The 14,170-nt window shown below is 43.0% G+C and overlaps 2 protein-coding genes across 2 annotated transcripts in view; one reads left to right on the top strand and one right to left on the bottom strand.

Annotated features, from left to right (window-relative positions):
- gpr137bb (G protein-coupled receptor 137Bb) overlaps positions 1–2,504 on the top strand; it is a 36,341-nt gene extending 33,837 nt beyond the window's left edge. Inside the window, exon 7 of the mRNA XM_056280413.1 lies at positions 2,167–2,504. Coding sequence (XP_056136388.1) covers positions 2,167–2,287 — 121 coding nt within the window. The 3' untranslated portion in view covers positions 2,288–2,504. The remainder of the gene's footprint in view (positions 1–2,166) is intronic.
- A 5,696-nt stretch (positions 2,505–8,200) lies between these two features.
- Positions 8,201–14,170, bottom strand: part of ero1b (endoplasmic reticulum oxidoreductase 1 beta) — a 44,109-nt gene continuing 38,139 nt past the window's right edge. The window contains exon 16 of the mRNA XM_056279950.1: positions 8,201–12,915. Coding sequence (XP_056135925.1) covers positions 12,855–12,915 — 61 coding nt within the window. The 3' untranslated portion in view covers positions 8,201–12,854. The remainder of the gene's footprint in view (positions 12,916–14,170) is intronic.

Genomic DNA, 14,170 nt, shown 5'->3' with positions numbered 1-14,170 from the left:
TCTAGCATCTCCGCATGTCACCTGGATTCAATTCCCATAACCCTAGTTAAAAAATGCCTGCCTTCTATCATCTCCCTGATAACCTCTATCATAAACTCCTCTCTGTCCACTGGTACAGTTGCCTTCACTGAAGGTTGCCATAATCAGACCAACTCTGAAAAGAATTAATTTGGATTCTACTGACCAAAATAACTACTGGCCTATTTCCAATGTACCACTCATTTCCAAAATCCTTGAGAGGGTAGTTGCATCTCAACTCCAGGTCTACGTTGATAACAATAATCTCTTCGAACAATTCCAGTCTGGCTTTTGCCCCAAAAGTAGCACAGAAACAGTGACCACCTCCATGTCACTGACTCCAGTCTACTCTCTATCCTCACCCTCCATGACCTCACCGCAGCCTTTGATACCATATCCCATCAGCTCCTCATTGATTGTCTGGTTAGCATTGGAGTTGGGGACACTGTGTGTCAGTGGTTTGCTTTCTACCTTACATACAGGACACATTTTATACAAATTCAGAATTATCGGTCAGAAAGTTTGACAGTTCCTCATGGAGCTCCACAGGGTTCAGTGTTGGGGCCACTCCTGTTTATTATTTACCTCCTCCCTCTTGGCAATATCTTCCGGCACTATGGTATCCAGTTCCGCTGTTATGCTGAAGATACACAGCTTTAGGTGTACACTAAGCCCCCCTCCACTCTCCCCTCCAGTACCCTCACTGCTTGTCTCCATGATATACAGATATGGATGACTAACAATTATCTGAAATTCAACAGTAGTAAAACTGAGCTATTCCTCATTGGCACTAAATCTACACTCTCAAAAACTAATATTTGCTCACTCTCCATCGCTGGAGCCACCATACCTGTCTCCACTCAGGCTAAGAGCCTTGGTGTTATCCTAGATAGTACCCCCTGCTTTTCAGGTCATATAAACAATGCCTCCCAGATTGCCTTTTTCCATCTGTGAAACATCTTCAGACTACACCCTGTTTTAACACAACACTCCACAGAAGTCTTCGTCAATGCTTTGGTCACATCACACATTGACTACTGCAATGCGATCCTGGCAGGCATCCCCAACAAACTTATTCACTGACTTCAACTCATTCAGAATTCAAAGTCCACTGACAGTGTCTCTCCCCTACCAGCCATCAAGCTCAGCACAATGGATGCCAGAGCTTTCTCCTATGCTGCACCCAAACTCTGGAACTCCATTCCCCATTACATCTGCTTACTGGACTCTGTTACAGAATTCAAAACTGCTCTATTACTTGTGTGTTTTACTGTTGATTACGCTAATTATTTTTACTGCTTTGTTTTATTGTATTTGATGTAAGGTGACCTTGAGTGTCATGAAAGGTGCCTTTAAATAAAATGTTTATTATTATTATATTATAGCAATGAACAAGGAAATATAAAATCCATCAAAAATCGTTGTTTTTATATTGTCTGTAATTACACAAAGACTATTAGATCACTGATGAATCACTGAAGGTTGATTCAAATATCTAAGTGACTTCGTTGCATCAATATTGCAGTGCAGCCTGATATATATTATAAAACTCCTTATGGAGAATACAAGCCATTTAACACTGAGGGAGGCATGCTAACACCAGAGGGCAACTATCACTTTCCTTCCATACCGGTGACATTGTTATCCAACTGTGGTGGTAACCACTGAATCCTATGCTGATGTTGTTCTCTTAGCTACTTTTTAATTTCTTAAACACTCTACTACTACTATTTTCGGCTGCTTCCGTTAGGGGTCACCACAGCGGCTCATCCGTTTCCATTTCTCCCTGTCTTCTGCATCTTCCTGTGTCTCACCAGCCACCTGCATGTCCTCTCTCACCGCATCCATAAACCTCCTCTTTGGCCTTCCTCATTTCCTCTTCCCTGGCAGCCCCATATTCAGCATCCTTCTCCCAATATACCCAGCATCTTCTCCTCCACACGTCTTATGCATAAACACTACTGTGGACAAACATTTTCATGCAGAACACATTGGAAATGGCCACATAAAAGCCATAATACCCCTGAGGGTGTTCTAGACTGTGGTTATGGACATCGAGCTACATTATCATCACATCTCTAAACCTTGAAAAATATCTTCCAAGTTAATTTCTATTCATTGCTTTGGTTTTCCCCCCTCCTTCTCCAGTCTATCCTCAGACTGCTATGACTGGGGCAGTCGCCACAGCAGCTTCACCGTGCACACCAACAGCGACGAACAGCGGCTAACCACAACCACAACCACCGGCGAGCTCCATCATTACCCCTGAAGATGGCATCTCTCCACTGTACAGCATCACTTTGCACTTTGGCACCATCTGTTATTGTGTTTGTTGATATCACACACTTAAGAAGTTAGGCTAACAGTTTTTGGGAGTTTAAGGAAGGCAGAGGATGTTTGCCAGGGTTCCTACAGGGTTTCTTAATGTAAAATTCCAGTTTCCTTTACAAAGATCCCCCTGTGGACTTGCTGTGGTATTAGGTGTGTGACTGCTGGGATACGCTCCTGCATCCCCGCGACCCTGAGAGCAAGATAAGCGGTTTGGCTAATGGATGGATGGATGGATAGCCTGTTAAAATACTTACCTGCAGTACCACTCCACGCCACATGCGGAGGTATGACCTAAAGTTATAGGCACTACATACCTGATATGTATGTAAGAAGAGACCGTTGCTGTTGTGAGAGAGTTTCAACATGCGATAGCTTACATTATTGAATAAACTGTTAATATGCATCCCGGACAGCCTCATCATTAAAGTCAAGACATCACATACTGGTGACGAGGATACTGGATGGACAAAAAACGTGTCTGATTGAGGACGGATGGGCTGCGGTAGGACTGTCATGCTAAGTTGCAAACTTAGGCTTGAGCAGTGACAGGGAGTAATAGTTAATAAGTACATAAAGATGAGTACAAGTATTGGCACCCTGTCAGCCTTCGAGGCTAAAGAACAAACGTGGGAAGAATACTGTGAGATACTCGAGCAGTTTTTCGAAGCGAATGGAAATGTTCTAGCTAGCGGTGCCTATGGCATTTCATTTCCAATATAAAATGTCACATATATATATATATATATATATATATATATATATATAAAAACTCTAATGTTAGCTAACACCAGTGCTCAGTCATGAGCAGTGAGACGATGAAGGATTAGTTTAATCTTCGGCTCCTCCTGGAAAAAATGACGGTATCCCTGAGCAAGACCCTGAACTCCTCAATGACCTCAATGAGCAGTTATCTTGCCTAGTTGACATGCCATCGGTGTGTGTGGATGTGTGTGTGAATTTTGTAATTGTAAAGTGCTTTGAGTGGCTGTTGCAGCTAGAAAAGCGCTATATAAAATGCAATTTGATGCAATTTGATTGATTGAATAGCATAGATGACGGAGAAGCAGAGAGCGATCCTCCTCAGTTGTAGTGGGTCCAGCCACGTACAAGCTCATGAGAAATCTACTGAGTCCAGAGAAGCGTAGCTCGAAAATGTACCAACAGCTAAAGTTTTTGATGCAAAATCACGTCAGTCCAAAACCGAGTGAGCTCGTTCATAGATACAAGTTTGACCCTCGCTCTCGCCAGCCTATTGAGGCCGTCAGTGCATACGTGGCTGAGCTGAGACAATTGGCACAACACTCGGAACAGAGGCTCAGGGACAGGCTTGTGTGCGGGACAAATTACGTAATTGCTGTGGCTGCAGAAGCCGCAAACAGGAAGCCGCTCAAGAACCTGCACACTAAAGTAGCCTGTAGCCGAGTAGAGACAGAGGGCACGGTAGTGAGAAAGGACGAGAAACGTAACAAAAATACTTACCAGAGACAGAGAAAATGCTACCGATGTCACGGGAAACAACACAAAGCAGCCGAGAGCAAGTTTAAAGAGGAAAAATTGGGCATGTCGCTAAAGCTTGCCGTACTCGAAGCAGAGATGTACCACGGCCTGCTGTGAGCTACTGCTTAAGCAAACATCTAGTTAACACCGAGATTAGTATCAGAATTCCTGTGATATTTAGTCAATAAAAAAACATCAGCAGTACAAGAATACCATGGCAAAAACACAAATACCAATTTTGAGTCCTTTGTATTACTTACCTGTAGGACCTTTTTGTGAGTCAGGTTTCACAGCTTTGACCCATGTTGTTGATCCAAGCTGGGGAACAAGCCTACATTACTCCATAGCCTTAGATAATTATTTAATAGCCCGATAAATGAAAAATGACAGTGGGTCTGCGACTGAAACACTTTCCCCATAACTTGTTTCCCGGGTCTTTTTGCGTGGTTCTGCGACTCTTCCAAGACCTGGAAATGATCTTCTGCATAGAAAGGCGTGTAGGAACCCTGGAATCGAATGTTTTTTTTGTTTCTTTTTTAAATAGTTCTAGGTGGATAAAATTGTGATTGCGGTTTCAGAGAATGTAATTGAGAATTTGGAGAGTATTTCAAGAGGGATTATTCAACTTGGAATATTGGTAAGTAATTTACCTATTAAACCCGGTCTTTGGTTTCCATAGATGTTTTGTGGCCATGACAACCGGAAATCTGTTGTTATGGACAATCTGGAACGATCTCACGGTCATTTTTGTCGTTTGGTGAACGCACTTCAATTCTATAAGAAAACATCATTTGTTAAAACAACATCCGCAAAACTGGTTTGGTTCTCGTCCTGGTTATCCCTTCTCTTGAAACACTCTGTTGAACTTTGCTTCAGAGTGCAGACTAAGAACAGAGTCGTCAGTCTGAACACCATATTATAAGCTACCATGCAACACGCGTGCACTAAGTTAGTTGATCTGACGTCATCAGTATCCTGAAGTCTTCTCGAGGAAAACCTTGGAAGTCCAACACATGACTGACTAGGCTCCCATGTCATTGCGGTGTGCCCTGCACAATATCTCCATAGTATCATGTCACTTAATCTACGGAGTATTAAATTCTCACATTTCTTGAAATCAGGGCGGAATATTGCCAGTTTGGTGAGATAATTTCTCTTCCACAAGAATTTTCCAGAAGCAAATGACCACACACAGGACAGCCTACTCAACAAGACGTCACTTTTTCTAAGAATAGTCCTCAAGACACTATTATGTGTAATGAAATGTCACATCATAAACTTGTTTCAGGAAAAAAAAATATTCGAGACTAACTGGAAGATCAACTTACTCATTAATGCCATTATCAGGGTGGAAAAGAAGTTTAAATTCTATATTTCTAATAGGCCCGAAAGGTTTTGTATTGCCACGTGTATGGTTGAGAAGTTATATTTTGTTGCAGACCCTTTTTGTGTATGTTTGTTGTGATTTGTTGACACATAAACATCAATAAAAGGACAAGTTTTGTTTGTCATAAAATATTTACATCCTCGTAAGTGAATCATTATGTGGGTCGTGGGTTCAATCCAAACCCTTCTGTTTGGAGTTTTGCATGATCGCACCGTGTTCACTGGGGGTCTCCTCTGGGTCCTCTGCTTTCTTCCCACAGTCCACAGACATGCATGTTACGTGGATTAGAGACTCGTATGTAAATGGTGTTTGGTGGATTGCATGTGTGGGCCCTATCATGGTCTGAAAATAGAACACACACTGGATGCATAATAATAGGGTCATTATTGGCCAGCTTATGTAAACGCCAGTCATTGTTTTTCCACATTTTCTTTACGGCAAACTCAGCGTGAAGACCTTCGGTCCTCTAGAAAAGTGAATCAACATTATGTTTGCAATGCCAGCTCTAGTGTCTATGCACTCTTTTTTTGTTTACAAGTATCCATTTAATAATAGCCCTCATGCTCAAATTAACAGATTTTGGTCAGATACACTTTTTTGTGTGGACCCCCCCTTTTTCTCCCCAATTGCCCCCCCCCCCAGTTACTGTTGCTAAGTCCGTCAAGCTTTAACATTATTTTACGGTTAATAAAAGTAATTACTTACCTTGGAGTAGACAAAGCTGTGCTTGTTGATCTTTGAGGGGTTCAACTGGATTTGAGGACGTCCGCATAGCTTTATCCACAGCCTACACGTTTCAGGGTTTGATTTCGGTTTTGGAAAGGGGATAAAAAACATACATCTCCTTCCAACCTCTCCGGGTAACGAGTGTCACTGTTACAAGTGCCCCAGGCACAACGTTTAACCATAACTAGCTAAAGGTCCACAAAACCAGCTCGGAAATGGAGAAAATCTGAACACTTTTGCAACGGAGCGCCGCCATGAAAGCGTCGGACAGCCTGCCCTACTTTAACGTGAAGCTGGTGTAGGTGGAGAAATGTAGAAAGCAGTCCGGTCCGGTCCGGTCCGTACTCCTGGTTATGGTGCCGAAGCGAGGTCCAGAGAATGATGTTCGGGCGCCAGTTGTAACGTGAAGCGGGTGTAGGTGGAGAAGGCCGGCAGCATTAGCAGGGGCTCCGGGATAGCTGGTTAGCTCAGAGAGTCGACAGACAACGAAGTGTGATTTCCACACGGCAACTTTATTCTACAGTACTTAACACCGACCATACAACGCCAGGTCTCCAAGGCACTACGTTCACTAATCATACATGAGCAGTGGAACATAGAAAGCATAACCTGCACCAACTCGTTACTGATGAGAATCCTCTTCGTGGATGTCGGTCGGAGCACGTAACATGGCGGCTCCGTGTGTACAACTCTCAGCTTAGTACAACACACCGAAACAAAAGGAGGCACCGCCTTGTGGCGCTATTCAGTATTGCAGTAATACCACATTTACCAGACTCTGGCTGTTACACTATGCTGCGCTGTGACTGGCCTGTCTGCGTTTCGGGGCGTGGCTTAGCGAAGGGTCAATTGTACCTGGCCAATCACCCCGCTCTCTGAGCCGTCCTTGTCGCTGCTCCACCCCCTCTGCCGATCTGGAGAGGGCTGCAGGCTACCACATGCGTCCTCCGATACATGTGGAGTCGCCAGCCACTTATTTTCACCTGACAGTGAGGAGTTTCGCCAGAGGGACGTAGCACGTGGGAGGACCACGCTATCCCCCCCCCCCCGACCAGTCAGAGGAGGCGCTAGTGTAGCGGCCTGGACACAAAATCACATCCGGCTTCCCACCCGCAGACACGTGGATTCGAACCGCCGATCCCCGTGTTGGTCGGAGTAGACCGCTATGCTACCCGGAAGCCCCAGGTATAAATTTTTAATCCAGTCACCTGGTATTTAATGACACTACAGGTCTTGACAATCATTTTGCTTGATCACAAGCCAGAGCTGGGTGGTGTTGCTTCTGATGGTGGTCAGCACGGTGGCTATGTCCTCTCCTTTTAGCATACTAATCTCCCCTCAGGGTGTGGATGCCCATTCCAGGGTGGCCAAATGGACACACATTTTTACCAACTTGTCTGGAAGAAAATATGGGGCATGTCTCCAACACGATGCGACTGCGAGGAATCTTGCAGACAGCATCTCGGGCCTCTTATGCTCTGAAGCTCTTTAGAAGACCTGTTCAGGGTGTCTCCCTGCCTTCTGCCCAATAATGTCTGCTGAGTCAAGCCTACGAACGGGATTAGATGGGTACGCCGTATGAATGAATGGCTAGGTTTACATGCAGGTTATGAAAGGAAAACAGTCACTATTTTAAACATTATTTAGATAGGGTTAACACTCCATTAGCAGCCATAACACTGTGAATATCTGAAACACCACTGAAAGTGTCCACTGATGTCGCTAAAGAGCCATCTGTTCATTTGAAAACCTACTTCCTGGTTTGCTGATGGGACGCACTGCATTCCGTTTCCGTTTCCCAATACAATGCAGTTTATCAGCAATCCAGAACATTCTCAGATTGTCCGCCACTGGACTTTTTACTGGAAGACACCAAGTTCGGTGGCGTTTCAGAGACACACAGGACGGCTCAGTATTATGACGGCTAATCGAGTGTCATCCGTACAACACGTAGAGAGACCGATAACGCTGAGAATCGTGACTGTAACCCTTTAATATGATCATTAACCAATAAGGGCATCGGCTCAACTTTAGAAACAGCGTTGTACGTACCTATTATCTTTATAAAATCATGGTCGAAATCAGAATACACACAAAATGATTAAAATACCTACGTCGTCATACACTCTCTCACTTTATTGCAGCAAACGTCTTCAGTTTCGGAGTAATCAGAGTAATGATTTGCACTGAATGAATGAATGAACAAATGAATGAGCACACCACCAGACATAGTAAGGTGACATCCAGAAATATTTATTACTCTGTTTAAATAAATATATTCAACAAGTTTACACATCAGTATCAGAGCAGCTATGTATTCATATGGATCTGGAGGAATAGACAGCTGAAGTCTTATGTGTTTTACAAGTGGTACAGGGCTGGGGGGGGGTGGACTATCTAAGGAAGGCAGAAAGGAAAAGAGCAATGGAGTTCTCTGAAGACGCCGACATCAAGAGGAGCTTTTTGTTTGTTTTTTTTATAATATTTTTCAAAAATGTTTTTTTAAGGCAGACAAGCGGATTGCACAGGATGTACAGCTGTTGATAGCATGCAAGGCTCAGATGACAAACGTGCACACATTTTGGCTCACTCCTCACACACACACACACACACACACACACACACAGTCTCTCTGCCTCACATAAACTTTCCATACAAAAAAAAATAGTTTATCTCTGTCGTTCTGAGACACATTAGCCTTGTGAGCCAGATGAATCTCGGGGGTTTATCATGGGTCTCTTTCTCTGCCCAGCCTTCCTGTCATCGAGATCAATTTCAAATGGCGGTCCCACCAAGAAAAAACCCCCCAAAAAAAACAAAAACAAAAAGATCCGAGTAAAGCTTTGGGGACTGATCCACGGGGGCCAGTAGATGAGAGTTGACAGCAGAATTGTAAAACATGATGACCGCACAATGACAGCAGCATAAGCTGTGTCGACGCGGCCATCTGCAAAACGCAGACAACTGTGTGTTGCTTTGTTGTCATGAAAATCCCTTTGCAATGTCAGATTTATGATATTGTCTCTGCTGTATCCCGTCTCACCTATGTGACCTCCATATTGGATCACTTTCCAAAGCCGTGATTGGACTGCAGCTCTCTTATGTAGTTGCTCTGAGGGAGTAGGCCGTCACATTCAATCTCCTCACAGAAGCTCAACCTAATTAACTGACTGGTGAGATTCTTCTATCTCACGAGGCTACACAAACACATCCCTTCGCCAAACACAAAACGAGAGACAAAAACGCCGGTGACACACTTGTCCCCTCTCTGAGACTCTTGACAACTAAACAGATCACTGCCATTAGCAGGAAATACAAAAAAAACCCAATGTCAACATTCAAAGTAGCTCCGCTACTCAACAGCACTAGCTTAGCGCCCTTTCCTGCGGCAAGTACTGCTTATTAGGCCCAAAGCACAGAATGTACCATTTCTACAACTATATAAACTTTAAACATATCCGGTGGTCTGTACTTTTAAATGCTTGTATTATGTTAAATAGTCAAAGCTATACCTTCAAGATCCAAAATAATTCTTAGACTTGACAATAAAACACTTCCCGGAAGAGAATATCAAACCAAACAAAAATCAAACACGAAAAAGAAAAGAAAAAGAAGTTAGGCAACATATAACAGTCTTTGGTCCACTTGGACAAGCAGTTCCACTAACAAGCACATTTGTTCAGCCAAGAGTCTTTACAAGAAATAGCATTTAGAGGCTGAATAGCCGTAAGATTACTTCTGCCGCCTATCCCACTGCAACGGCACGCTTGTCTTTTACAGTCTAAATACAGTTTCTCCAAGAACAAATTACATAAGTTGCACCAAACTGAATGGTAGAAACAGGATGACGTCTTCGTCTTGCTTACTATTTCTAACAAGTTTCTATACTTGCAGTGAGGGCATTTTCAAAGTGAGGGGGAGCCACTGGACGTGTTGGCTCGCCCTGCACAAGATTCATCTGCCATGTGGCGAGTTTGTCAGCCGACTAGATCTGTAGATGAGAAATGATATTTTACCTGCTGGAGTAAACAGACTTAACCAGCTATCACCCTATCTGCCCATTTTTTTGGCTGGTAGTCATTTCAACAGCCTTATAAGACTCATGGAAATCTACTCATCACCATCTTTTCTTCTCCCCCGAGAGGTGGTGGTATAAATTCCCGACCTTGTGCCAAGATACTTGAAGAAACTCGGTCAGCACTCAGCCTTGGGGTTGAGAAATTGGGAATCACAATGTGGGACCTCACGGTTGCAGCACAGTGTCTCTTTTTCTGTTGCCCAGTTTGTCCTTCACTGTGTTATGTCCCCTAAAGCTGTATACTGTGCTGTAAACTATGTATCATTCTCAAACTCACATAAAAAAAAAAAAAAACAATTTTGATCATCTCACATAAACGAATTAAATCTACACCAGAAAAAGAACTCATGAAATGAAAATTCCTCTTGGAAAAAGAAACCAATCAATCCTGAGTTTTGTGACTCAGCAAACCCTTCTTGATTAATCTTTTTTTTTTGTAGTTAACACACAAACACAAATTTATGCCCACTCATATGAACACACATCATAAACACACTCGCATAAACACATTCACACAGGGGGAAATTAACACAAACACAGGTGAGTTAGAATTATTGAAAAGCAAAAAAATATGCACAAGTCAAATTCGTAATTATTTAAAGGTGGATTGTGACGGTGTCAAACAGTGACCTCTGGGCAAATGAGCTCCACTTGGTTATTGGACTTTCCTTACATCAGAATACTTTTCACGTTGGCAGACAGGAAAGCGTACTTGGACAGCACACTAGCTTGCCACCTTTCTTGCCATTGTATACATATTGGATACGCTTTCCAATAATGGAAATATGTTGAAAACCAGAAGAGAATTCACAAGCAAAGCTGCATTTGCAGCATTTTTATTGTGTGAGTTAAGTGACGGCTTCCCTTTTTTATTTTTACTTTCTTGGTCACACAGATCTCTGGCTCTGAAAATTGCGGATTTGGGAGCGTGAGGGAGGTGCGCTGGCAGAATTTTTTTTGGGGGGGGGGCTCTGTGGTGAGACATCACCACCTGGTGGTTCCATCAAATGGTACACGATTTTATTTTATTTTTTGCGATTATCAGAACATACTGTAGAGGCCGCTGTTTAACACCAATACAGACTCAAACATTAGAGCTACAACCCTGAAGATTTAAACGCAGACAAATGTCCTCTCTTATACTTATTGGAGCAATTAAGACAAGAGCTAATCCACAAATATCCAAATCCTGAACATGTTTGTAGTTGCTCATTTTAATGGTTAATGTCTGGCAGGACTTTAACAGAAAAATGATAAAGCCATAGCATTTTACGTCTTCATATTGTAACAGCCAAATGTGGAAGAATAAGGCAGCCAGAAGCAAGTCTGAAGAAGTGAAGTTGCTGTAGTTAACAAGCAGATATGGCAGAACCAGTCAGCAGAAGAACTTTACCAACATATAGTTTCACTTATTCATTGTTGTACTACATTTCAACCATGTTATTTTTTTTTGGCGGTGGGAAAAGTGCCGACACAACAGCACTGACGACTAGTTCATTTTGAATGGCTCTTTGGGATTTAGAGTGCTCAAACAACACTGACCTTTATCAGCATTGACACCGGAGTCAGAAATTTAATCAAAAACTACAATCTTCAGGATTGTTGCTTTAAGTATGAAATCAATCATTTTACATTATGTGATGGCTGAAACTGATGAAAATCTACAGACACACTAAGAACTACATTAATCTGCTCCCATAATTCACTGGCTGGTAAACCAGAAAAACTTCTCAATGTGCTCATGAGGTTTTGAAATTGAGCAGGATTTCTGGATGATGGTGGGTTTCCCATCATAATGGCAGCTAAGGCAGAATGTCTAACCAACTGCCCACACCCACACACAGAAGGTTCAGCAAGCTCACATTGTTTTAGCCTTGGGTCATAAACAATATCAGGGCTTTCCAGACCCTCAGGCATTGAGCTCTTTCCTATCTCTCGCTCTCGCTCCGCCCCATTCTCTCTGGATTTAAAAAGGGGTGAAGGAGTAAAAGGGGGAAGAAAAAAAAGAAGAAACAGAAGAGAGACACGACACGCAGCAGAGTCCAGCATGGTTTGCAGACACAAGAAGTCATCTTCAAAACAGACAAGTGCTTCCTGACCTGATTTAAACTGATCTCTCCACAGGTAAAGGATCCTAAAATCCTTCAAGAGAGCCATCTTTGTTACAAACTGGATTATATGGATGCTAACATCTGTTTTGCTGCATGTCAGTTGAAGGCGGGATCAGCAGAGTAAGGGAAACAGCCACAGAATGATGGTGCAATTGTGGTGATTTGAGATCTTTCCAACTCAAATTATATTCGGGGGGGGGGGGGATTTACTCTTTGCCGCACCCCCTTTATAAATTGTCCGTTATCCGGTTGGACAAGCTGAGCATGAGACCATCATGTGTTTGCTAGCAGGCTTTCATACTGTTCAGTCTCAATTGGTGTTAAGTGCACAATCAAACTGGAGGTTTACCCATAGTGACTTTTTTTGGGGTCCAAATTAGAGAAATTCAAAGAGAAGAAAAAAAGGAGAGTTTAGTTGCTTGCAGAAAAAATAGTTTTGGTGGATTAAACCTCAGCATTGATTTAAAAAAAGGTGATAGTGAAATGTGATTCTCAGACATCCTATCTATGATAGGTGGGTGTTAGGGTTAAGGTAAAAAGTAGGAGGTGGGTAGCAGTGGCCAGGGGTTTTAATGGGAGGGAATAAAATAGGTGGGTGGTCAGTGTTGATTCTGATGTCCCTGAAAAAGGTCTTATTCTGGGCTAGGATAAGACTATTGCAGTTCCCTGTGGGCTGGTGCCACCTTCTGGTCCGGAGGGTTCTGTGTTACCTCTTATCCTTCAGCAGGGAGCGAAAGTTATGTAGCTGGTGTATGCTGGTGGACAACCTGGGGAAGGGGCAGAATAAATTAATACATTTGTCTCGAAAGAATGGCTAGATCAAAGAGTTATTGACAGCCAAGGTGTATTCTTTACTGTGGTTGTGGTTACGATGGTGCTATGATGGCAACATGGCCAAGTATGAGGTGTAGTCTTGAACGGAATTACTGTAATCGCAGTAAAAATTGACCTTTGGAAGTTTTTCCTTTGAAACACCAGATCAGTGTAAGTGTACATCAATAATATACAAGTGTGCTATATGGGAATTTTGGTTTTTCCCCTTCACATTCCAGTTTCACAAAATTCCACATGTAGCCTTGCAAAAAACCCCAGAAATTTTGCTTCGCTCATTGTGATCTGGCAAGGCTCAATAAGCATTCGTTTGTGTAAAGGGTGGGAAAACACTAGACGATTATAACCCAAATTTGGCCGTGACCACTGATTTTCAGGTCATCATGTTCAATCGGCACTTGTTATCTTGTAGTGTGTGTGTGTGTGTGTGGTGGGGGGGGGGTTAAGATACAAATCGCTCACCTCCCGATCTAGCCTTAGATCAGTCAAAGCAATCACAATAACATCAAACATGTTTAAGACTGGAATCTGAACTAGTCCGAGCTCGTTGAAAAGTGTGTGCGCCTCTATGACTGCAATCATAGTCAGTGTGCTACTCTACGACAATAAAAGTAAAGTAACATTGAGTCATTGAATGCATGAGGCAGAATCTTGTCCCTGTCAATTAGACTTTAAAAGTCTTCCAGAGTGTTCCTGGCTTTAGAGGTGTTGTCATCGACTCATCAGCCATATACCAATCAGCTAAAACACTAAAACCACCTCCCTAATATTGTGTAGGTCCCCCTCGTGCCACCAAACCAGCTCTGACCAATTGAGGCATGGACTCCACAAGACCTCTGAAGGTGTCCTCTGGTATCTGTCACGAAGACATTAGCTGCAGATCCTTTAAGTCCTGTAAGTTGCGAGGTGGGGCCTCCATCAATCGAACTTTCTTTTCCAGGACTTCCCACAGATGCTCCATCGGATTTAGATCTGGGGGATTTGGAAGCCAAGGCAACACCTTGAACTCTTTGTCATGTTTCTCAAACTATTCCTGAACAAATTTTGCAGTGTGGCAGGGCACATTATCCTGCTGAAAGAGGCCACTGCCATCAGGGAATTCTGTTGCCATGAAGGGGTAAACTTGGTCAGCAACAATGTTTAAGTAGGTGGCATGGGTCAAAGTAACATCCACATCCACATGCTTTGGGT

The sequence above is a fragment of the Lampris incognitus genome, chromosome 5 (genome assembly GCF_029633865.1).
Source record: "Lampris incognitus isolate fLamInc1 chromosome 5, fLamInc1.hap2, whole genome shotgun sequence".
Lineage (NCBI taxonomy): Eukaryota > Metazoa > Chordata > Actinopteri > Lampriformes > Lampridae > Lampris > Lampris incognitus.
The sequence above is the reverse complement of the archived record's forward strand: the minus strand, read 5'-3'. Positions and strand labels throughout refer to the sequence as shown.